Source organism: Chelonia mydas, chromosome 17, assembly GCF_015237465.2.
Source record: "Chelonia mydas isolate rCheMyd1 chromosome 17, rCheMyd1.pri.v2, whole genome shotgun sequence".
NCBI classification, from domain to species: Eukaryota; Metazoa; Chordata; order Testudines; family Cheloniidae; genus Chelonia; species Chelonia mydas.
Window position 1 is genome coordinate 10530405 of NC_051257.2, and position 22898 is coordinate 10553302.

The window sequence follows — 22898 nt, forward strand, 5'->3', positions numbered from 1 at the left end:
ATTCTCAAGTCTCCCCAGGAAAGGGGGTGTAGGGCTTGGGGGGATATTTTGGAGGAAGACGTCTCCAAGTGGTCTCTTTCCCTGTTCTTTGTTTAAAAGGCTTGGTGGTAGCAGCATACTGTTCAAGGACAAGGCAAAGTTTGTACCTTGGGGAAATTTTTAACCTAAGCTGGTAAGAATAAGCTTGGGGGTCTTTCATGCGGGTCCCCACATCTGTACCCTAGAGTTCAGAGTGGGAAGGAACCCTGACAAGGCACAATGCTATATAAATGGAAGCACTCTTGACAATATTCCTCTGATCTTCCATTTCTCAAGATTAGTTAAGACTTTCTAATATTGTCAGGGTGGCTAAAGTAACACCGTCCCTTCCCTTCCAAACATTAGAATGCTGCCCAGAACGATTTCCTCTTGACCATCACCAGACTGGAAATTCCTGATAGGCAAGCTTAAGCGTTGCTCAAAATGTTCTGTCTAACAGAGGTCTTGCATGTACATACTGTACCACTGTGGCATTAGCGAGTGATAATGCAACGTTAGGACTAGAGAGCTTGAAGGCAAGGCACAATTAAACTGTGCCTTGAACTCCTGCCAAAGGCTGAAATGTTTTTCATCCTTCATACAAGAGGGAGCCACTTTGGCGTGGCAATGGAAATTCTAGGCACATATGTAAATCTATGACTTATAAACATTAGTAGATACACTGCAGGTATAGCTGGGCAGGAAATGGTTTTGCCATTCTGTGATCATTTCTGAGAGTTTGAAAATTTTCCCCCCTTGAACTGGGACAAAGTCAAAATCTTAAATATTCATGAACTGAAAACTGATTTAAACAAGGTTTTGGGTTCAATCAAAACATTTTGTTTTAATAATTTTGAAGTGTTTTGCTTTGATTTTTACCCTTTTCTCCTATTAGTGTAAGTTCTGAAACAAGTTGTTTTGAATGGGAAAATTGGATTTTTTGGGGGGGGTTTGAAAATGTTGAAAAGTATTGTTGTAACATTTTCAAAATGTTTTTCATAATTTTTTTGTTGAGTCAGGAAATTCATTGAACACCATCCTGGTTCACAAACAGTTTTGGTTTTGATGAATTGGTATTTTTCGCCAAAAAAAAAAAAAAAAAGGTCAGAAAATTCCCAACTACAAGCAATAGCAGGATTGAAAAACCAATAGTATGACATACAGCCAAAATGCTCCCTTTATTTTCTCCAATTTACAAGGGGAAGAAACATAGTTTACAATGCTTTGCTTTATAGTATGGCTCAGTCGGTACCACTTTCCAGAATACCAGGCTGGAAGGTTTATAGTTTCCCCATATAAAGACTTGGAACCAGATTTACAAAGGTATTGGGTAGGTGAGTTAGGCACTTAAGTGCCTAGTTGGATACACAAAAGCACCTATCTGCATCATTAGGTGTCTAAATACCTTTGTAAATCTGGCCCTTGGGCTCATGCTCTGTGCTAGGACCAAGATGCAGTATCAAGAAAGGGCTGCTGCTCTGTGAGACGTGCTGTCCTTTGGCTATGTTTAAATAAATTCTCTTCTTATGCCCATGGTGGACGGGTATGATAACCCTGCTGGCCAGCCAACATTAAAACACTCATAACACAGGTCCTAATATCTGAGGCTCTATGGCGAAAATTCCTCCTCCCTGCAGGGTCACAGCACCAAGGCCTATGCACCACTTATTTTGAGGGTTTAAGTGGCATTTAATTGGAGCATAAGGCCTTGATATAAGGGGAAGTTTCATGCCTATAGAAGTGGTTTTTATGGGGGAGAGGGTTAGTTTTAATTTTGGCACTGTGTGGAATGTTCTACTGAAGAAATGAGGGAGACTGTCCTTCATGGCAATGTGTCACATGGGATGCTGTAGCCAACAGCTCTTACTGCTTCCCTGGGAGGAAGTTACTACAGGAGATGGGGGTCGGGGGTGTATGGAATAATCTTTCAAGCAGAGAGGAACCCCATGCAGAAAGCTTCTGCAAACGGAGTCTTCCCCCCCATGTTTCTGTCTGATATGCCCGATGCCAGAATGTGCACGTGGCTTGTATTTTAGAGCCATCTGCAGCCTGACACACATTCTCTTTTATGCACCTGCTTTTCTTTGTGAATCCAGTAGTCCATTTCACAGTCTATTTGTCAAGCAGAAATCATTGCTCGGTGTGCATGATGTGCCATTTCTTTGGGAAGATGACTCACAATGAGCATGAGATGAAAGTGTGCGTTATAGAGGAGTGCAATGAGCCTCTACTGGGAAGGAGAGCAGAAACAGAGAATGATGTGGATACTCCAGCAAAGGATAAGACTGCCTGCCCTCTGCTACTCATCCTCCAGGCTTTCATAACTTACTTTACCTAGCTTCCCTAGAGGGCTTTCATCAGACTGCAGCAAACAAAAAATAACCGCTCATCTTCCTGTGGTACGTACCCATGTGCACAACCACAGAGGGGCTCTTGTGGCCAAAATCCCCCCAGATAAAATGTTGTCTTTGTGTAGGAGCTATAATAGTGGACTCCCCAGCCTGGCCTTCCCAACAGTTACCTGCCTCGCATGCTTAATGCATCAGTTTCAGCTAAGGTAAAATGCTATTTATTGTGTGACAGAATAAATAAACGGCCGTTCTGAAGAAATGAATCAAAGCCCCTGGGCCGTTGCCTTGCCGCGGTCCTGTGCACTTTCTGCTACAACCAGAGTCTGTGTTGACTCTCTGCTGGTTCTTTTGTCTGTTTAATGTTTTAGCCTCCGGCTAAGGACACAAGGACATATCCTCAAGATGTCTGCTCTTATATTTGCTGGCTTGGCCTCTGTTAAAACTAGCACTCCTTGTGATATGAATATGATCGCCTGCTGTATGAGAGTTGCCACTTATCCTGGCTGATGAAACTTCTACCTCTTCAAAACTCAAGAAGTGCTTGGATCTTCCAAATGAGATGTGTTGAACAGCCCACTGTTCAGACTGAAAGGGGCTTGAGGGGCTGGTTGGAGAGGATGCATTTCCTTCCATCCGGCAAAGATAATCTTTCCTCTTTGCATATGGCCAGATTTTTGCTGTCTGAGATGCTTTTTTGGCTCTAAAATACCCTGGCTCCTAAAGAAGAGCAAATATTTCTTGCCCTTGGCATCCCCACTAAATGGTGCATTGTTTAAAAACGTCCCCAGGAAGAGGAAAAATCCACTTACTCCCTTTCCCCTCCCTTGCTACAAACACTTTCACAGTCCTAATGTCTGAGCTGCAACAGGAGAAACCATTGGACGAGGGGGTTGTTTCTTACCAAAGCAGTATTGTATTATTTTCTGTTGTTTCTGTTACGGTAGTGCCTTGAGTGGTTGTAGCCCAAACGAGATCAGGGTCCCTTGACTTTAGGTGCTGCACATGCACCTAGTAAGAGACAGCCCCTGCTCCAAAGATCTTACCATCTAGATAGATAAAAGCAGTCAAAGAGTGGAAGTGTTGTTACACGCATTTTACACAGGGGCAACCGAGGCAGAGCTTGAGGGTATGTCCACCCTGCAATTGGAGCTATGTTCTCAGCGCATACAGACATACCCTGAACTAGTGTTCATCTGGCTAGCGTGGGTACCAATAGCAGTAAACCCACAGCAGCACGGGCTAGTCACCCTAAGTACAAGCCCAGCTGGGTACGTACTCAGGCAGCTGGCCCGTGCTATTGGTACCTGAGCTAGCTAGATTAAAGCTGGCTTGGGTATGGCTATACATGCTGCAATCACACCTCCGAAAGCTGCGAAGACATATGCTAAGTGACTTCCCCGAGGCATCACGGGGAGTCGGTGCCAGAGATGGAGGCTGAACCCAGATCTCCTGTGTTCTAGTCCAGTGCCTTCACCAGAAGCCCAGCCTTCCTCCAAAGTATCGTTCTAGCTGCATTTGATCATGTAAATTACAAATAGGCTGAAAATTAAGCCCAAAATAAATTGATTAGAGAAGAGACACGTTTGTCACATGTAGGTGGAAAGGAAAATATTGGCTAAGTGTATCTACCTAAGTGAATCTCCGTTTCCAAACATGAGAGAAATGAACATCTTCAGAAATCAATACAAAGCCACTTCAGCATAAAACATGAGAAGATTGATACTTAACTTGTCTCTGTGAGTGCACGTGGGAGGGTGGGGGGAAAATTGGCTCCGGAGGGAGAGATTCAATGAAATTCAAAGCTGCCTGTTTAGAGAGAGCGGTAAAAGGCTTAAAATCCAACTCCTGTCCCCCACCCCGTGAAAACTAATGAGGTGCCAGAGAACTGATATAATTTGGCATGAGAATGGGCTTTAATTTTTTTTTTTTTTTTGCGACTGCCTCTCAGAAATTCATCAGGCTCTGATGCTTCCTGTGAAAGGGAGCAGCCAGATATTTTCAGCAAGAACAAAGGGATTAGTTGGACCAACAAAAGCTTGATTAAAAGGCTTCAGAGTGGAAGCTAAGTGCTTTCTGCAGTAAATGATGATTAAGATGGCATCAGGGTTTATTATATTTTCCCCTCCTCACTTGCCCAAGTTTCACGAGCTGCCATGGTGTCATGTTGCATTGTGACGCCTGCTTTGAAGAAGTGTTAGTCATTCCAGCTTGTAACAGGGCTGGTTTTTCAGCGGGGTGGGCGGGGTCTCTGTATTTTCCCTACCCCAATGTATGTGAATTTAAATGAATGTGTCCTCAGTAGCTATTTGAAGTCATCAGTTCTGAACGACCTTTGCCCCGCTACTTCATCTTTGTAGTGCCTGATCCAAAACTTGTTGAAATTTTCTCATTGACTTCAATGGGTTTTGAATCAGTCCCTTTAGACCATGATCTTGCAAAGACTTTTACACACGTGTTTAACATTGACTTCAGTGGGACTGCACACAGACATACAGTTACACTCAGGCATAAATCTTTGTACAAGTGAGGTGGTAAACACCATTACATGGCTAGTTTGTTCTAGGGTTAAAATAAGTTCAGAGCACTGATGAACACATCTCCTTTATAGAGTTAGCTGTCTGACTAAACAGAGGCTGAGGGACAGGAATTCATTATAACACAGGTGAATTGTATGTTCTTTTTGGGGATGCTCTGTGGAAATAAAAATGTGATCATGTAACTGAAGACTAACAAAATGTGTGTATGCAAGAGGGCAGAGTTAAGGTTATACAGGCAACCTTAAGCATGGTACTTTTGGATGAGGATGATTTTTGAATAACTAAATATGGGAGAGCTGCAGACACAATAAGGAGCATATCAGGGTAATAAATATTTGTGGTGTGTATGTATAAGGATGGGGCGTATCTGTTTCCTTCCATGCCCTCCTCCTATGGTTGCACTCATAATATCCATGTGACTTTTATAAAATTGTGCAAAATAGATGTCCCACACTAGAGGTGACTGCTGTTCCATTGTGCTGGAATGAATTTCTGTTCATAACAGAGTGGCCCTAACCAGAGAAGCAGCAGTATCATAAGCCATCGTGTTTGGGGACCATGACTAGAGCATTGACGTGTATGTTCCTATGGGTGGCTAGTGGTTGTAGACATAAAGCATGATCTCCTTCACTGAATACAATCCACCCACAGTGGAATTGCCAGCTCCATTTTACACAGCACTGGGAGATGGAGTCAAAGTAGTGGTCTGAAGAGTGTTGGAGGAAAATAGATGGTGGTGAAGCCAGTTCAGAGGAGCAAGAGGCGCGTACTCCACTGCTTTAAACGTTCTCGGCCTGTGCGAAAAACTGAGTGCACAAGCTAAAATTGTGTGGAGGTGGCCAGGTGCATCCATCGCTTAATCAGAAGCTCAATCTGGGCTCAGTGAATCTGACAGCGTAGCAAGGGTCACATGTTCACATGGATGAGCTGTCCTTGAACGGCTGCTGAGATGTATCCAGCACAGAAGATAGGTTTAAAAAAAGCCTACTTTTCTGCATCAGATTTTGTGTGTTCCGTTTTGAAGCCTATTTGATCCTGAGCAAACATATTTCTTGTGGACTTTGCCTGGAAAAACCCTCTGGTCTGTTAATGATTGACTCCCCCTCTTAGAGGGTTCCTAGGTAGCTCTTAGAGGGTTCCTAGGTAGCTTAGGATCATATTTCAGCCTCATGTCCCTGTCAAGACTCTGGTGTCACAGGGCAATTATTAGAGTTTACTGCTGGCTTCCCCCTGTTTATTCCTCTATTCTGGGGTAAGGGTTGTTTCTGAAGATCGGAGGATTGGAAGGAAGTGTCCTTGTCTTTTCACTGAAAACTCCAATATGAGCCTTTGTCCTATTTTGCTAGGGTGCACACGTTCCTCAGCACTTGGGGTTGTGAAGGCAACTGGCTTCAAGAGGCCCATAGCATGGGGTCTACTGGGTTGATGCATGTGCACCACCAATTTCCCAAACTGCTCTGATGAACTAGTTGCTGGCGGAGACTGACTCTTTGTGGCAAAATAACACAGAAAGAACTCATTTGTTGACTGATATAGGCATAAATTTGTCCATCCTCCCACATATCCCCTTAGTAAAGATAAGAGACTCTCCAGGGCCTATTCCTGACCTCCAAATTCAAACAGAGATATCACTGCTCAAACTCTGCCTGGCAGTCTATGCGTGGCTTTGGGATTTGGGAATTCTTTAGGGGAAGAACACCAGCGTAGGCAGCCATTGTACTTGCCCATAAGAACCTGGGGAAATAAGAGAAGCTCTTAGTGTCCAATGAGAGCATACACTTCAGCTCTGATTCCCTATTATTAACAAAGTGTTCCTACTCTTCGTGCATTAAGACTAGGCTGGATAAAGACTTAGAAAGTATACCATAGGGAACAGTTCTACACCACAGGGATTAGTTTTACACCGTCAGGGCAGGGGTGGATTAGATGATCTAATAGGGTTATTATAACTAAGATACTGTCTCTGAAGGAAAAGAGATACAGAACTATTGCTGTCTTTGGCCAGATGCTTATATTTTAGTCTTTCAGGAGGTGAGAATTTTTGCCTGCCTGCTATCTTACGGTGCATGCCTTAAACCAAAGGACTGGGTTTTAGTTCCTCTTGCAATTAACGCGTTCCAAGTGATTTAACTGGTCCTGTGTTTATTTCTAATGTGAGAATTGAACCAGCACGAATGGTAAGTGATATGGGAGGATGGAAGTGATAGGGAGGGAGGAGGGAAGAGACCTGCTTGTTTTATCTCCATGGTAACATACTTTGAAAGGGAAAGGTGTTGAGGCTGATGCTCTGGGGTAGATCATTTACAGTCTACTTAATAAAAAAGCTGCAGCAAGGAATATAACATGGACTGTATGAAGAAGACTAGTGGGGCTACGTTTTCCAGCACCTGTTAACAGATATGGTTCAGTACACTTCTAGACAAAGTAGAAAATTTATTCATGTGGCATATTTTAAACACAACACAATGAGCTAGATTCTGGCATTATGCCAACTTAATTCAGCTGAGGGTCTGTCCCAGTACATAAAAGATTTAATGTCTTGAAAATACACTTTGTAATGTAAAAAAAACCCAATTTTTCCTTTTCAGTTTTAAGGATGCTGTAATTAAGTTGACCATATTGAGGTTCTTATACAATCTGAATTTTACCCTTAACTGTACAAGGTATTTTCAAAAACCTTCAGTGTGTGAATCATGGAGTTATTTTAGTTGCAACATTAGATCCCAACCATTAAAAATAAAATCCTTGTGCATTTTAATGTTCTTAAAATTCATCTAATCCCCAGCAGCAATCAGGAAATGACATTCGGGGGGGAGGGGGAGGGGAGGAGAGAGATCCTTTACATTTAGTCTAAAAGCCATTGGTTAAAGCTGGTGCAGTGAATTGACAACCACTGTGTCAATAGATCCCAAACCCCATGGAAACTTAGTTTTGTTTAGACTGTAGATTTGGGTTTTGTTTTCTAGTAAAAAATGACCAAAAAAAATGGTAATTAATTACACCCACCTTTTAGTAATCTTTGTTTCCCCAGCATAAAATCAATGATGCTTTGAATGCCCTCTGCCTTCATAAAACACACACTGTACACTCTCACACACACACAAAAATCCTCTTTGTTCAGAAAAATTGTAACAAGCAATAGCAGAGGAGAAAACCTGAAAGCTTTCCTCTGTGTGTGGGTCCCAGCTCCACGCAGTTCCGTTCAGTTTGCTTGCAGGTATCATCCAGCAAATTACAGGGCTTGATGAAAATGCTCAGTATATTACTTCTGCATCTGCTTTGGTTTAATGCTCACTCTAAAACGTCGAAGAGAAGCCCGAACTTCGGTTCTTTCGGGGATATGGGTGGGGGGTGGATTGTGGTTGATGGCTGAACGCAGGCATGACAGATAGTCAAGAGCCGATGACCACATCTGAGGCTGGTACAGTTTTAAGTGATTTAATTGACTTGGAAATGCCACCCTTCTGTGTGCTGGCAGCTTAGCAACCCGGAGCAGAAGAGCAGCAGCAGAATCAGAGGCTGTAGTCAGCTAGGAAGGGGAGGCAGGTGACTTGAAGGTCGCTAGAGTAAGAGAAATCACCTGATTCAGGCAAGAGCTTTACCTATGAGGCAGGAGTAACAAGGCAGAGGGGAGAGGGAGAGAAGTGTGCGTGCTAGTGAGGGGAGGGAGGTTTGCACTTTTTAAAGCAGGTCTCTTGCCAAGGGTTGGGGATATTGGCAGCAGAGCCTGTGGAAGTGTCACCTTAACTATGTCACAACCGGCTGACAGGATGCATTCTAAAAGGGCAGGGATCCGAGCAGCTGTTGTCCTTATAGGGTTGTTGCACAAATCCAGAAAGCAAAATAAAGAAAAAAGGTAAAGCACGAGTTTATTCAGTCTTTTCTCTCTTGATTCAAGAAAAAGAACAGTCATTGCCACTACGGTATTGAAACGTTAGCTGAAATCTGGGGAAGGAGGGGGAATTGTGGAGCCCGCAGTCTGTCTATATTGTATCCATGATTGTATTTCATAGATCATATTCTTATGGGAATGTATATTTGTATGTGCTGACAATACTATTCCAAAGCAAAACAATAGACATGGTGGTAACACCTATGTGCTCAAAACCCTTTCCTAACCGTTAAAGATTTATGTGTGTGTATATTTAGAGAAAGAGAGAGAGATGGGACTGCTTCAGCCCCTCTGAGTTTACCTATTGACCCTAAACATTTTTTTTGCGGTATAAAGCCAGGACAGACTGTTTTCTTCCCGGGATTGCAGTGTTTTGTAGAACTGATTTGACTCAGATTAACGGCTTTGTCTCTTTCCTGAAAAACAGTTGGCAAATGATTTTCAGATTCGTTGACTAAGCTGTGGACTGTACTTTGTGTTCAACTTTGTGGTTTGGGGAAACAGTGTGTTTTGAATGGTGTGTTAGCTGTCATCTGATAGATACAGTTGCTGACTTTTTGGGATGTTAATGGGAGTTTCTATTTTCTTCAAAGGTTTACAATGATTTGATTTACTTATGTCTTTATTCAGAGAGCTCTGTCTCCTTATGCAGTTTGTTCTGGCAACTTTCTTGTTAAAATAATATGTGCACCTAAATTTATGCAGTGTGTATAATTTTTAGTCTAAAGTGGAGAGCAGACAATTATCACTTCAATTTAGTAATCTTCATAGCGGTATTTAAACTTTTTTTAAAATTTTCATATAGAAAAATATAGGAAGGCAGAATGGAATCACTCAAAACTACATTTTAAAAAAATGATAATCTGACAAATCCACAAAAGCAGAGCAATCCAGAGATAAGGCTGGGCTCACCCCAGCGTCCCTAAATTTTGTGGCACCTGCTCTGAGTAACATTTCACTTTGGACATTCCTGCAATGTGGTGCCTCAGAGACAATAGACAGCAGGTTGACTTAGGGACAGAGTTTTGCTTTTGTGGATTTTAAGGCAGACCCTATGTATTGCTGAAATGTTTTTTTTCCCCATTCCTGAAGGCGTCACTGGTTATACCATTAAAAACAATAGTTAAGACATATGTGACTTGGTGTTCTTGGGGCCTCTGCCTGATCTGGAAATTACCAAATTGTGCTCACACTTGACCTGAGTCATCTTATTGCCATGGTGCTTCTTTTTCTTCACTGTAACCCCTCCCTCCTGTTTTAGGATCTGCACTCATCACATCTAAAACTGGGGCTCACAGCTGCATTCTGTGCCGCTGGGCAGAGTAAGAAAGTCTGGAGGAGTTCTCCCCGTAGTCAGTGCTTGCAGGGTTGGGATCACAGATTGTAACCTTTTTAGAGCATTCTTTTCTCTTTGAGACTCCCTGCATGCTTTTTGGCACTGTAACAATAGCAATGGGCTCCTACAGAACCTTATGGAATAGTCCTATAGAATTAAATAGAGAGCGATCCACTTTCTGCAGGTGGGTTTCTTAAAACCATCCTATGGAATGTAATAGAGGGTTCTATCCCGGCTGTGGTCTGGTTAAAAAACAGCTTCTAAAAATATCTCATTCTCCAGTAAATCCTGTAGGGTTTGAGGGTTATTGTTTACAACTCGATTACATTCCTATACAACCCTTTCCTTTTAATCCTGATTAAATTCTAAAGGATGTTTCCATAAGGGGAATCACATAAAGGTTGCTGAGTGTCTCCCGTAGCACCCCAGTGGGGTAAAGGCGATCTTTACTCTTGTACAGTACCAAGCAATTAGCAAATAATAGTAGTCTCGTGGCCATTTAGGGCCAGATTTTCAGAAGAGTTCAGTATGTTGAGTACTACTCCTTGTGCATGGGAGGAGCTCGCCGGAAACATCTCCAAAGCCACCTCAGGGTCCCCTTTCAGATCCCTCTGTCATGATTCAAAAAAATTGACCATGGCTAGGCAGCCGTGCCGACTAGTACTGTCCCACTGTCACCTTGCACTCTCCCCACTTGTTGTGTATAATCTTATGCTTGGACTGTAAGCTCTTTTGGGCAGGGATTGTCTCAGCCAGGGGTTCGGGGACTCCTGGGGAGCCATGAGCAGGTTTCAGAGGGTCCGTCAAAACAAACTAGAGAGCAGGGCTGGCGTTAGACTCGCTGGGGCAAAGGGCAAAAAGCCAAAGCCCGAGCCCAGCCATCCAGGGCTGAAAGCCGAAGCCCGAGCAACTTAGCTTTGCGGGGTCCCCTGTGGTGTGGGGCCCTGGGCAATTGCCCTGCTTGCTACCCCCTAACACCAACCCTGGCTTTTAATCTACTGGAGATGCAGAAAAGCAGTTGTTGTGGCTCTGATTGAGCTAGTACGCTACAAATAGAGGCTGGCCAGCTGAATACACACGTAGGGTCCAGGGCAGGGATGTAGTTGGGGTAGATAGTCCGTCCCGCTGTCTTTGCCACAGCGGCTGCACAGCGAGCTCAATCAAACCTAGCGCACGTGTGTCTGGCTGAGCTGGAAATTACCCCTCCCACTCGAGTGTAGATATCAGCTTTGTTCTATGGCCACGTGGTACCCTGGCCTTTACGGGCTACTGTAATGCAAATAAATAATAAGTGTTTAAATAGGAGCTGCTGGGTGCTGAGCTCTTTTCAAAATCCAACCCTTTACTGTTTTTTAAAAAATGCGGTAAACGATCTTAATCCTTACATGGACTCAGAGACTGCACAGTTCAGTGTAAGTGAATTAAGCACAATGGGGCTACCTAAGGGCCCGGTCCAGTTCCCACTGAAATCGGTAAAGGCTCCCATTGAATTTAATGGGAGCTGGATCAGGCACAAGTGAATAAAGTCATTCACCTGCATAAGTATTTGCAGGATCAGGCCTTCAGCATGTTTTGTTTGATCATTAAGTTGATTTTTTTTTTGGTGGGGTGGTTACAAGAAGTGAAGCTGCAACCCACTGGGAAACTGGTGAATGACAAGAGAGTATGTGCTTGAGCAGGTGTTAAGTGATGTCAAATGGCCTGTTCTCAAACTGTTGATACTGAAACCCCACTCTGAAATCAATTAGAATTTTGTCTACAGCATCAGGCCCAAAACGTCCCAGGAAAAAGATGGGAACTGAGCACTCTGAGAAATCTGGCTTCAGCTGTGGGTTTTGGGCACTTGGAAATGTGGCTCTCAGCTCTTCTGAAAATCTGGTCCATAAAAGGATGCCTGCTTTTATAGTACCATGTCTAGCACAAACTCTTGCCTAGTTTAGCCCTCACTGAGTGTTTACTGAGGCTAACGGGAGTCTCAAGGGAAGAACAAGATCCCCCATGGCTGCTTTTTTATCTGCTATGGTTTGGTTTCTTGAGAGGGACTGCAAGTATTTCGGTGTACGTACTCTAGTTGCACTGTTTAAACGTATGTAAGTTTCCAGTGCCATACAGTTGTGGTGTTAAAGCGAAGGTATTTTTTTAAACGTTCAGTCTTTGTTCTGCATTTGCCATTGAATTTCACTCCACATGAGCCGTATGCAAGTACGTCAGGTTTGGTAGCAGATGCTGACTCCCTGGTGACCTGTGTCGCTGTACTTATTAGCAACCCACCAAAGTATAGTGCTGCAAATTGACTTCACTGAGCCTTCTTGCCTTAAGCCAGGTTTATGCTGACTTTGTTCCCACTGCCTTCCTTCCTGAAACAATCAATCCATCAGTCAATCCACACCAGTCCTGTTCATTTGGAAACCATCCTGGATGTCACTGTTGATCCTAAGTAAATGGCAAGTAATGTGTAGTAACAACTCGCACATTTACTTACTATTCCTCTTTGTGAATCCAAAACTCCTCCTGCCTCTGCTCAGTGCCCCAGAATCCAGCGTTGTGCCCTAGATTTTCTTTTTTACTAGGAAACTGGAAACGAGGCACACATTTTAGTGAGGGTAATTAACCACTGAAATAGTTTAGCAATGGAGGTGGCCAGTGCTCAATTTGTAATGAAAGACGTGCCGGGGCTCAACTGATTAGGTGCGGGGGCTCAAGCAATTTTTTTTTTAGATTCATAACTGATGCAGCAAGCCCAGAGGTGCTGGGGCTACGAATTGCCAAGCCTAGGGGTGCCCCCGGGGCTCAGCCCTGGCACAAATTAAGCACTGGATGTGGTAGATTTTCTGTCAACTCCCCTTCTTCTTCTATCTAGCCTATCTCTTATGTGTGTGGGGTCGGCTCTTCAAGCCCAGTGTGTCTTGAAGGAGTTTCTCAGAAACTCCGCAGCTAATCAAATAATTGTGTATGACATCCATCCACTTAGTTTTGGGTCTTCCAACCTTTCTTTTATCCTCCACTGACTCTCTGTTACCCTAAGTCTTTAAATCAAGACTGGTCTTTAAATCAAGTCTTTAAGTCAAGACTTTAAGTCAAGACTTTAAATCAATCCATTAACTTCAGTGGCGCCAGGGCCATCTTGGGTGTCTTTCTGAAAGATGCTTTATTTCATGTTGGCTCAATGCAGGGGTGACTGGCTGAGGATCCATGGCCTATGTTATGCAAAGGTTCAGATTAGATCAGTGGTTTTCAACCAGGGGTACGCATAGCCCTGGGGGTACACAGAGATCTTCCAGGGGGTACATCAACTCATGTAGATACTTGCCTAGGTTTACAACAGGCTACATGAAAAAGCACTAATGAAATCAGTACAAACTAAAATTTCATACAGCCAATGACTTGTTTATGGTGCTCTATATACTATACTCTGAAATGTAAGTAAAATATTTATATTCCAAGGGATTTATTTTATAATTATGTGGTCAAAATGAGAAAGTCAGTAATAGCACGCGGTGACACTTTTGTATTTTTATGTCTCATTTTGTAAACAAGTAGTTTTTAAATAAGGTGAAACTTGGGGGTACACAAGACAAATCAGACTCCTGAAAGGGGTACAGTACTCTGGAAAGATTGAGAACCACTGGACTAGATGATCATAATGATCCCTTTCGGCCACACTGTCCATTATTCTGTGAATGCTTCATCTTAACAATTATGAAAGTTTGATTTTTTTTTTACTGTTCTAATATTAGATTATAAAACAAGAACTGTCAATAACAAGAATCTATTCCCACCATTAGCCACATGTTAAGACTGCAAGCCGTCCTTAGTTTAAGGATTTACTACTTAGAGCACTGTGTGTGTGTGTGTGTGTGTGTGTGTGTAAATACAGGGGTACTAGAACAGTTTTTATAGTGGGGGTGCTGAGAGCCATTGAACCAAACTGTAAACCCTGTGTATGATGCAAACCACTTCAAGCCAGGGGGTGTGGCTGCACCCCTAGTTCCAGTACACCTGTGTGTGTGTGTATATATATGAAGGAAAAAGTTAGCTACTTTCAAGTTACCTTTGGTGTAATATCTGGTTCTGTGTGATCCATTCAGTGACCGATAAAAACAACAGTACCTGCAATAATGCATGTTCGAATGCAGGGCTCTGTGAACTGTATTGAACAATGTTTATGCTCTGTACAGAGAAGTAATTAAAGCTAAACTCATTTGCAGTTAAAAGTCACCTTGCTCCTCGTTGTGCTTTGGTTCTTCCTTTTGTGAATTATACCTTGGAGAAAGCTTTGTATAGACAGATTTAAACTGGTAATTTGCAGATGCAGCATTCCTTCCAAGAAAGACTAGACCAAAAGATGCCATTCCGTGTCTTTGCTGACTCATGCTTCAGTACGTGCAAGTTACTTGAAGATAGGGCAAAATCCTGAGCCCAGTGCATAGCCAGAGTAGCTGAACTGCACAAACAATGGAAGGAATTGCCCAACAGAGGGGAGCTGCTCTGCAGCCACTTAGATCCTCTGCATTGCACTAGCACAGGGGTGGGCAAACTACAGCCCGTGGCCACATCCGGCCCTCCAGTTGGTTTAATCCAGCCCTCGAGCTCCTGCTGTGGAGCGGGGTCTGTGGCTTGCCCTGCTTCCATGTTCCATCCGTGGAGTGGGGTCGGAGGCCGCTCCGTGCATGTGTGGAGGCTCCCATAAGCAGCAGCATGTCCCCCCTCCAGGCTCCTATGTTTAGGAGCAGCCAGGGGGCTGTGCGCACTGCCCCCACCCCAAGCACCGCCCCCGCAGCTCCCATTGGCTGGGAACTGCAGCTAATGGGAGCTGTAGGGGCAGCGCCTGCGGATGGGGCAGCACGCAGAGCCACCTGGCCACACCTCTGCATAGGAGCTGGAGGGGGGACATGCCGCTGCTTCCAGGAAGTGCTTCAGGTAAGCGCCACCCAGAGCCTGACCCCCTCCCGTGCCCCAACCCCCAGTATGGAGCCCCCTCCCACACCCTGAACTTCTCATTTCTGGACCCACCTCAGGGCCTGCACCCCCAGCCGGAGCCCTCATCCCCCGTGCTCCAGCCCTCTGCCCCAGCTCTGATCCCCCTCCTGCCCTCTGAACCCCTTGGTCCCAGCCTGAAGCACCCTCCTACACCCAAATCCCTCATCCCCAGTCCCACCCCAGAGCCCGCACCCCCAGCCAGAGCACTCACCCCCTCCTGTACCCCAACCCCAATTTTGTGAGCATTCATGGTCCACCATACAATTTCCATACCCAGATGTGGCCCTCGGGCCAAAAAGTTTGCCCACCCCTGGACTAGCAACTCTGGCTCTTGAGCACAACTTGTGTAGAATCATAGGACTGGAAGAGACCTTGAGAGGTCATCTAGTTCAGTCCCCTGCACTCATGGCATGACAAAGTATTATCTAGACCATCCCTGGCAAGTATTGGAAGAAAAGAGCAGTGGTTCTAGTGATAGTGGCTGAAATCCTAGCCCTGTTGAAGTCAATGGGGCTAGGATTTCACCTAGTGTCACTCCTCCATCCCTGCCAATGTGAATCTTTCTTCCCCAAACCAGTTCCAAGGAAGCACTTGATGCTGTGAGTAATTCCATCGGTTTCAGCAGGGGCTATTCCTGGAGCAAGATTCTGCTCAGTGTGGGTAATAGTGGTAGCACTGGGATGATAGCATCATAAGAGACGCTTTTGGTTCACACTGTCCAAAAAGAACCTGTGTGGTGCAAGGAGAATCCCCAAAGCATTGGTTTCAGTCAGATGCTTATTCAAAGTTTGGCCTATATCAGGAATTCAAGCCTTCAAGGGTACCCTTAGCTTCTCTTGAGGTTCACTGTATGACAAAGGCTACCCAATTCCACCTCCTCCTCCAGACACAGTATATGTTCTATATGCATCTCTTCATGACGAGTGAGTACTCAGGTCCTCATCCAGACTAATCCTTTTCAAGTCAAACAGAGGGTGGTCTCAGGTGCTCGAGATTAGGGTTTTATGGAAGACCTACAGGCAAAATCACTTATGGAGAATTTCTGCCCTCTGCTTCTATTTTGTTCTAGTCTATCCTAGATCTTATACTCATCCCCATGGAATCTAGGTGCTTATATATGTGGTTTGTTTATTTCAATTCCAACCAATTGACAAAAGTTCTGAATATGCATGACTGCATAATTTGGGCATTAGGGTTCAAAACTTTCCAAGCTGACCTGGTAAAAATGTTTCAAATTGTTGAATTTTCAGCAAAAATGTTTTCACTATAACTTTTTGATCAACCAGCTTATAGACAGGGCAATTTGCTTTTGAAATGTTAAGTTTTTTTCTGAAATTTTGATTTTTTTATTTTGACTTTTTTCCCCTTGTATTTTTTGACTAGCTCTATTCAGAAGATACAGGAACCAGAACCTAGAATTGTTTTGCTATAATGAGGGTTTAAAAGCATATAGGTAGGACCATTCTGCAAATACTCATTGAAAGGAGTCAAGAAACCTTAGAATCACCTGTTTTCTGGGGGATTTCCTACCCAGTGGGTGAAATTCCATTGAATAGCATTGTGTTCTGCGGTACAGGACTTTTTCATGCAGCACAAGTATAATATGAAGGCGCTAACCCTCCACACGGCTTAGGGCTACATCCATCCATAGCTAGTGTAACTGCACTGACTTCCATGGAGTTAGAACAGGGATGGGTTTGGCCCCATCCTGTCTCCTGTCCCTGCAGCTGGGTGCTTGTCCCACTACATGCTTACTCCGATTGTTATTACCTGGGAGCTGGCTGGAAAAAGGACTTTCCATTCTATGGGAAATTCCAACGTTTTGAAATATCTTTTTGTTCTGAATCAGAACAAAAAAGCCGAAGTGTTGAGATTTCCCACACCATGGAAATTCTGAAATATTTGTTTGAATAATGTAGAATTGTTTTATGTAGACAAAGCTGAGTTGTTTTGTTTTGACAATACTGAAACATTATAATGTAATAAATATAACATGAGAATCTAAACAAAACGGATTTAAAAGAAACAAGACACTTCAACTTTTCCCAGAGATATTTTTAAATTGACACATTCCCTGAAAAGTTTTGATTTTGATGACATTGCACTTTCCAATGGAAAACTATTCCTTCAATGAAAACTTTGTTATCCACTCATTTTCATAACTTGATTTCTATGCAGGAGGACATGCATAATACTCAGCAGAAGTGATTTACACTAGGAATCCAGTGTCCGTAGGTTTTTTGTTTTGTTTGAAAGACCCCCTAAAATTTGATAGGCTGCAAGAAATGACCCTTTTATTAACTGTTCTGTAATTAAAAAGGAAATACAGAAAGGATGTGGATAAATTGGAGAGAGTCCAGCGGAGGCAAGGAAAATGATTGGGAGCTGGGGCACATGACTTATGACGAGAGGTTGAGGGAACTGCACTTATTTAGTCTGCAGAAGAGAAGAATGAGGGGGGATTTGATAGCAGCCTCCAACTACCTGAAGGGGGGTTCCAAAGAGGATGGAGCTCGTCTGTTCTCAGTGGTGGCAGATGATAGAACAAGGAGCAATGGTCTCAAGTTGCAGTGGGGGAGGCCTAGGTTGGATATTAGGAACACTATTTCACTAGGAGGGTGGTGAAGTACGGGAATGGGTTACCTAGGGAGGTGGTGGAATCTCCATCCATAGAGATTTTTAAGGCCTGGCTTGACAAAGCCCTGGCTGGGATGATTTAGTTGGGATTGGTCCTGCTTTGAGCAGGAGGTTGGACTAGATAACCTCCTGAGGTCTCTTCCAACCCTGTTCTTCTATGATTTTGTAGAATAAATAAAAAGGACTAAGTTGTCAATCTTTCCATCTCATTGACAGAGTACCCCACACTGCAATTTTCATTCTAGGTCTCCTTTTGCTGCTCCTACTAACACTCATTATATTTAATAACAAGGTATATGTTACATCACATGTTGTTCTTTTTGTGGCTTACTTTCTAAATATTTTAAGATAATAAGGAAGAGGTGGATTTGGGTCCTGGTGTAAATCTGAGGCATTCCATCAGTCAGTGGAGCTGCACCTGGGATTTGGATTTTGAACAGATCCACAACTGGAGAAGATTCAAATCCAGGCTTTTTGGTTCAGCCTATTACAGAGATGGCATCTGCTGCAAAATGAGCATCTGGTTCAGGGTTTGAATTCTAAACATTTAAGGTTTGTTTGGTTTTTTTTGATCCAGGTTTGTGGTTCAAGCCTATGTTTAAAGTACGTGTTCCTGGTCCTCAGCTGGTGTCAATTGATGCAGCTCCATCGAAATCTATGGGTTGACAGCAGTTGACAATCGGTTTTTAAAATCAAGTATTTTATTCAATGCAACCTTTCCCTGGCTTGAAAGTGAGTCTCTCTCTCTCTCTCTCTCTCCCTTAAGAGAAGAAGAAGCAGAAAGTGTACAGAGCACTGCATTGTTGTTAACTGGGATGGAAATTACTCCTCTTCTTCTGGGAGAAGGCTCCCAGGAACAGCCGGACTCTGTCTGTATTTTATTGGTATCTTTAACCTGAGATTCAAGCCGCAGTATGTTGACAGAAAACTAACAGAAAAGTGCAGCCTGCAATGAAAACTTAAAGCAATAGATGCTAGATATTAAATACATTCAAAAGAGAGCTCCATCAAGAGCAAAAAATGACAACTCCAAAACCAAAGGACATCCTTATTTTCCTTCTCTAGGCTAAAACAGAGGGGCAAATTCAACCCTGGTGTAAGGGGAGCACTCTAATAGAATTGCAGCTGCTTACATGGGGCATACATTTGGCTCAAAGAATTTACGGTATGAATAAAGTGTAGTCAGGGATGCGAAGTGTGTTTAACTTGCACAGGAGAATGCAGAGCAGATTTAAACATTTACTGTGAAATCTTTGTGTAGGATAGTACATTGATATCTCCCCTCCCGCATGTTTGTTTATACAGTTTAAAACCTGCCTGTTAGCGTAGACATGCAAAATAGTAAAGCAGAGAGCACTTGTAACAAGTTTCTTTCATCCAGATTTTGGATTTAGAAAACAGGAGGAAAATACTTAATCTAGGAAGGAAAAATGATTCTGTGGTTAAGGCACTGGCCTTTCGCAATCTGGGTTCAGGTTCTGGCTCTGCCACAGACTTCCTGTGTGATCCTGGGCATGTCACTTAGGGCTGCCCCACAGTAGGTATGGTACAGAACAGTGAGTGGCATTCTGTATTGCTGACTATTCAGTCTATGCATGGCCAAACCTATATCCCTCTGTGGTCACAGCTCAATCCCTCTGAATGGCCAGAAGCTCTGGAGGAGTCGAGCTGTGACAACGAGCATAACTGTAAACACCTCGGTCACATTAGGTAACATTTTCAAAAGTGCCTAAGTGACTTAAGAGCCTAAACCCCTTTGAAAGTCATTGACTGATAGGCTCTTATTGTGCTATCCTGAGGCAGAACACCCATTGCAATGAATGGAGTATGCTCTGCTCTGAAGAATGGAAGTAGGGGTTGGGACCCAGGACTCCAGGGCTCCAACTGAACCTTTGCCATTGGCTTGCTGTGTGATCTCCGTTAAGATCCCCGGGCTTGTCTCCTCTTTGCTAACGAAAGTGATTCCAGATGCTTAGATAAAAGGTGCAAGAGACGAGAAAAGTGTTCTGTTGGGGCACATTTATATCAGAGAGAGAGAGAGAACTATAAATGAGATCCTTGCAATGATTGTGTATAGATTCATTTCGTAATGGAATGAAAAGAGTAACATTTCTTCCCATAAAGATCTGTGAGGTAGATTTTTCAAAGATATACAGAGCCAAACTTATCCCCAGTGTAACTCCATTGAAAACAGTGGAGTTGTACCAGGGATGAATTTAGGTCCATCATCTATTCTTTAAATCAGTTCTTACAATGAAGCTGTTGCATTTACTTTAGGCCTCTATATAATTGAAAACTTGCTCTAAAACCATTCCTCTATTCTTACAAGTACTTGATTCCCACTCCTCAGAGTGGAATAAAGCAACCAGTTTAGCTGCTGGTAGGTGGTTATGTTGTTGTGTAACACACTGGTTTTCAACCTGTGGTCCATGGACTTTAGGGGGTCTGCAGACTACATCTAGGATTTCCAAAGGGGTCCGCACCTCCATTCAAAATTTTTGAGGGGTCCTCAAATAAAAATAGGTTGAAAACCTCTGGTGTAACACAAAAGCAGTGGGACAGCACTCCGTGTAAAGCAAAGTAATTTGATCAGGCTTTTGATGTTTTAAGCTTGCCTTTTTAAAAAAGGTACCTTACAAAACCAAATTCAAATCATCGTTATAATATTTTAAGGCCTGATCCAGTGTTATTGAAGACGGTGAAAAGACCTCACACTGTCTTACTTGGGTTATTGGTCCTTTATACTTCATGAACTCATCCTTATTTACGTTATATCAGAGGCTAACTGAACAAGAATGCATTCTCCAGATAGCCTGCGTGATAATGTAGCAACTAGACGAAAGGACATTTTTTTTTTTTTTTGGTCAAACATTTTTTGAATAAAAAATGGCTTTTTATGGAAATGAAAACTTTAGTGGGAAGTTCTTGTTTCTTTCAAAATTTTCCAAGTTTTTCTATGAAAAATTGTTGAAGCCTTTAAATTTTCAAAAACTAAAAAACAACCAAAAGCTGAAACATTTTAAAAATGTTTTTCAAATATTGAAAAACGAACATTTTTAGGGGGCTTGAAAACTGAAAAATGTTCACATTTGGTCCTTTCTTTTAAAAAAATGAATAAAATCAGTGAGAATATTTAACTCCCTCTGAAAATGTTCATTTATTTTGAAAATTTTTTTTTTGGCAAAACATAATTACCATTTTCCAAGCAGCACTTGTAGCAACGTCCACCTTAAGTCATTAGCAGGGATCGAAACTACAAAAAGTACAAGCCTATGTAACTTGAGCTAAAGGAGGAATTTTGCTAGTTTGTAGCAGTAGTAGACTATTATCCTCTGTATGGACTAGAAACTAGATGGAGATAGGACATACTCAGCGAGAGTGTTACAACTTTATTCAGCCTAAGTGGGCTCTCAGTTACACGCTCCAGAATCTCCCAGCCTACCAGTGTCAGTGGCTTTTCTTCTTTATGGCCTGCCTCATTGTGTTGAAAGGCTTCTGGTTCAACAATCACTCCAGAGAATAGGCTTAGCCCTGAAAGGTAGAGGCGCATAGTCAGCACCAAAAAGTTTTCAAACTGTATGCAAAGAGCAGGTCTCTCCAAGTGCTCCCTAAATAATCATGGTTTAGAAATAAAAGCAGTCCACCCATCATATACTCTCCTTAATATACATCTTACGTAATCATTTTATCACCCACCTGTAGTTATTACAGTATATAAAGAGAACAATGGATAAGCCATTAATATGTAATGCAGGGTAAAACATAATTCTATTAAACGGTCTCATAGAACCTTAATATACAGGAACAGACTTTGGGATGGAAGTGGCTTGAATTACATTTTTCTTAGATCCTGAGCCTTCTTTTTTTCCTTCGCTCCCCTTTGTTCCCTCTTGTACACTCCTCCAATCTCCTCTCTTGGTTTTTTTTTCTTTCTTCTTTTGTCTTCACTCCTCTGTTTGTTGTGTCTCTGCCTACAATTCCTTGCTGGGGCTGAGGTGCAAGATCCTTCCTCCTGCAATTGAAATACACTAGTTAATGATGGGATAAAAGCCTACTACAGCTACTAGCCAGTGGAGGTACTCTTTTAGCTCAGTGGTAGAGCCATGCTTTCAGTGCTGAAGGTCCTCGGAATCACACTGTACTGATGATGCATGAGACAATAATTAGAGGACCGAATAAAATTGGGACCAAGGGGAGGAGACAGAGAAGAAGGGAATGATAAAAATCTATTTGGCTGTAGGATTTCCCAATGGAGACTCTGAGTTCATTATATGATACTCAAGAACAATATGACTTGGGGTGGGTCACGAAGGATAAAGTTGGTTTGGTGTAAGTGCATTAAGGTATTTCTTTAATTAGATTTACTAAGTAATGTAGGTTTTGATGTCTTTTTGCTAATCTGCCTAATCAGGACAATGAACAAATAACATTACCGAAATGATGTGCATTGGCTTCCAGGAAGACTCCTCAATGGTCGGAGCTTGCTTCAGACCGCGACAATTTCAAGTGAACAGGATGCTTGAATGAGCCTGGACTCTGGACATGGGGCATAGGGATGGGGATGGTTTGGCAACTGGCTATGATTGTGGAATACAGTAGCAGGCTAATTCCTTGAGCAAATTCATATGTAAGTGGTGGGCAGAAGATTTCTAGATCCACATGCAGAACAAAACGTGTTTGGGTAACATTTCAAATTACAGTTCCCTGACAAGTTTTTAATTTAGTTGGAACTCTTATTTAAAACATATGTTGTTAGGATTAACAGATATAACCCAGTGCTCAGGGCTATCGTAAATCATGCACCACTGAAGTTTCACTGAACCCATGATGAGGGCTTCGGTGATTTCTCCTTACCTCCTGGAGAAACACTAACTCCGTGGCTTGCACCCCTTTACAATAATCTGATTGGGCATCAGGCTGCTGGCGTTTAACCTTATATGTGGCAGACAGCTGAATTGTTTTGGGTGAGGCTGACACTCTAATTCAAGGTAACGTATATAAGTGCATCACTGATCATTAACAACTAAGAGAAATTGCTTAGTAATGGACAGATTTTGCACTTCTTGAAATCAGGGGGCAAGTCTGGCCCTCAACACGAAATTTATTGTGCAAAAGAAAAACCTGTTGGTGAGATGAATATGATGCTA

General features: G+C 42.8%; 1 protein-coding gene across 6 annotated transcripts in view; it reads left to right on the plus strand.

Annotated features, from left to right (window-relative positions):
* Positions 1-22898, plus strand: part of RAP1GAP2 (RAP1 GTPase activating protein 2) — a 293053-nt gene that overhangs the window by 158503 nt on the left and 111652 nt on the right. The window contains exon 1 of one of the 6 annotated variants that reach the window (XM_037880595.2): positions 8537-8762. The exons of the other annotated variants lie outside the window; for them this stretch is intronic. Within the exon in view, the coding sequence (XP_037736523.1) occupies positions 8656-8762 (107 nt within the window). The 5' untranslated portion in view covers positions 8537-8655. Of the gene's footprint in view, positions 1-8536; positions 8763-22898 lie in introns of those variants that run through there. 6 annotated transcript variants of the gene reach the window in all.